The sequence below is a fragment of the Perkinsus marinus genome, assembly GCF_000006405.1.
Source record: "Perkinsus marinus ATCC 50983 genomic scaffold scf_1104296968350, whole genome shotgun sequence".
Lineage (NCBI taxonomy): Eukaryota > Perkinsozoa > Perkinsida > Perkinsidae > Perkinsus > Perkinsus marinus.
Genome location: NW_003203192.1, coordinates 1 through 2,563, shown reverse-complemented (window position 1 = coordinate 2,563; position 2,563 = coordinate 1). Strand labels below are relative to the sequence as shown.

The window sequence follows — 2,563 nt, the reverse complement described above, 5'->3', positions numbered from 1 at the left end:
TCCTCATCATCCCCACACGCGAATGAGCGTGTAAAGAAATTATGAAAAATTTTGAGAATTTTCGAAAATTTTCTCAGATTTTTCTCGTGCCCACACACTAATAATACCATACGAAAAATTAATAGTAATTTTTGAAAATTCATCCGGAAATTTTCCGCGGTGTAATTATCGTACAACCTGCAGATGCGTGAATGGAAAGAAGACCACTGCTTCGTCTCTGAGGACCCCTCTAGTAGTAAAGCTGAGGCCAGGAAAAATAAGGTTAGAATTCAGATATTCGCGAATTTGGGTTATTGATTCTCATTCAGCTCAACCGTTTCGTCCACTTACCCGACGGCACTGAAGTGGCCATCGGTGCGGAGCGGTATCTTGCTCCAGAAATTCTATTCACGCCGGCATATGCTGTTGATGAAGTGTTCAAGGACCAACCGGGGCTGCAAGGGACGCTGATAGAGGCGGTAGGGCGGTGTTTATGTATAAGTATGTGCTATACTACAACCATATATGAATATTGATATGTTGACATATTTACGGTATATATAATTGTTATTTTATGGGTTGTTGTAGACAGTGCACTTATTTGGTGGCAATATGGAAATTCGGGTGATATTCCCATTATTCGTGAGAAAACTTCTGAGCTTAGCTGAACATATATACCACCAACGCTGATTACAGATCGACTCGTCGCCACTGGACATCCGAGAATCGCTACAGCAGTCAGTACTGCTATCTGGTGGCAACACCCTACTAGAAGGATTCGGTCGTCGCTTGAAGGGTGAGCTCAGCAAGGTGTATGGAGGTCGGGCTAGGGTGGTGGAGAGGGATGATAGAATGTAGACCGGGCGGTGGTGTTTTATGCAACTTTACCAGCGTCAAAAGGTTCCTACCCTACATTGGGGCATGCACGATGGCGGAGATCCACAGAGACAGTACAGCGCCTGAGATGTGGATCACGCGAGAGGAGTTCGAGGAATATGGCCCTTCGGTGGTTCATAGGCTTATTCCTACTCATCACCAACAACGATAATTAACTCCATGCAGCTATTATCATCAGTTCATTTCACTTCTCCGCTGTCTTGAATTCTACCAAGATGATATCTCTCCCCCTAGTTGTAGTTTTTTTCAAACAATATGGCAAACACCAAGCGAGTTGATGCCCTCTCCTCCACTCCGAAGGAGGAGGAGGAGGTGTATGCGCACATATGGTCGAATACGGTTCAGTAGGACGGTGCTAGCATTTCTGAATTGGAAATTTGAGAACAGCTTCGCTTTGAGCGTTCCCATCATTTACGCTGCCTCACGTAGCGGAGCTCGTCATGATATGGGAATAAATTAACATTTGCTTTCCCACTCGACTAAGGGTATATCATGTTATCAAGCGCTATCGCCCTCCTAGTAGTAGTGGCAATCACTTCCGGTAATGAAAAGGACATCGTCAACCACGGGCCCTCTAGGGCTCGGCCTGGTCCTGGTCTGTGTGTTCGTCCTCGGTTTCGTTCATTCGGTGATGGAGTCCTCTTCGCTCGGTCTGCCAGCTCTCTACATCTGCTTTAGTGATGTTCTCTGATGCCCCCAATGCCGAAAGATGGCAGGATTTCGTATTCTTCATGGTCCCCGCGGTGAAATCGATACTGACAGTTCCCATGTTCTGCGTTTGTACGATAAAGCATCCCTACATGGTCGAAGTGTTAAGTTGTCAATGGAAGTCGACTTTCATGAAAATTTTCTCACAACTCAAATAAAAGTTCAACATAGAAACCGGCAAGCAAGTCTCGCAAAAATTCGGTCTTTTTCTTTCTCGGAATCGTCGAGATCATCATATGCAACAAACAGTTGTGGCTGTGCCCTTCGGAGGTGCTCGTTCATCTCCATCCACGTAGTGTGGGCAGCTCTTGCTAATTCCTGAGATAAGATAATAATTAATAGAAAACCGCGCATTATCACCTCGATATCGGTGGTGCCTGCCTCTACCATAACTAGCAAACATTTGCCGACCTCAGCCATCTGGTCTCTGTACTGTGAGGGCAGCTCGGAGCCGCGAACCTGACGTCCTAGCCATAGGGGGAAACGCTCAGGGACATGTTTGGAGTTCAACACGCGAGGAGAAATAATAACATCAGTATGGGTGAAATGGTCAACTACATGACAATATGAAAATTGTAAGGAAATTCTTATTGATTTTTGTAAGTTCTAGTACTATGGTGAGGAAACTCCTGAGATCAGCTGAGAAAAAGCGAACATATATTCCAACGCTGTACAAAACATCATCATCAGATCCACCATCGCGAATCAACGGACGATATGAAGCCCGAGATGGTTTATTGATTTAGAATGATGCACCCTCACCTGAAGTAGATCGATTTTCCTCCCAGTCAGTCGTGATCCCCCCACATCTTCCTCCCCATCGTTCATCCACAACACCTCCCCGGATGGCAAGACCACCTCCCTCTTCACTCGTGTCACCGTGCCCGGATGTTGCTGTTGGAATTCAACCTTCCATGCTTCGTGGGCGTCGTCGATGAACCTCACTAGACGAGAGTCAATGGCATCCATCACTAACTGA

The 2,563-nt window shown here is 46.0% G+C and overlaps 1 protein-coding gene across 1 annotated transcript; it reads left to right on the top strand.

Moving 5' to 3' along the window:
* Positions 1-183: 183 nt before the first annotated feature.
* Positions 184-837, top strand: Pmar_PMAR016398 (Actin, muscle, putative; the record flags this gene model as incomplete). The annotated part of the gene is made up of 3 exons (XM_002768426.1): positions 184-261; positions 309-458; positions 676-837. 3 exons carry the CDS (start codon positions 184-186, stop codon positions 835-837), a joined length of 390 nt encoding a protein of 129 aa, XP_002768472.1.
* Between the last annotated feature and the right edge of the window lie 1,726 nt (positions 838-2,563).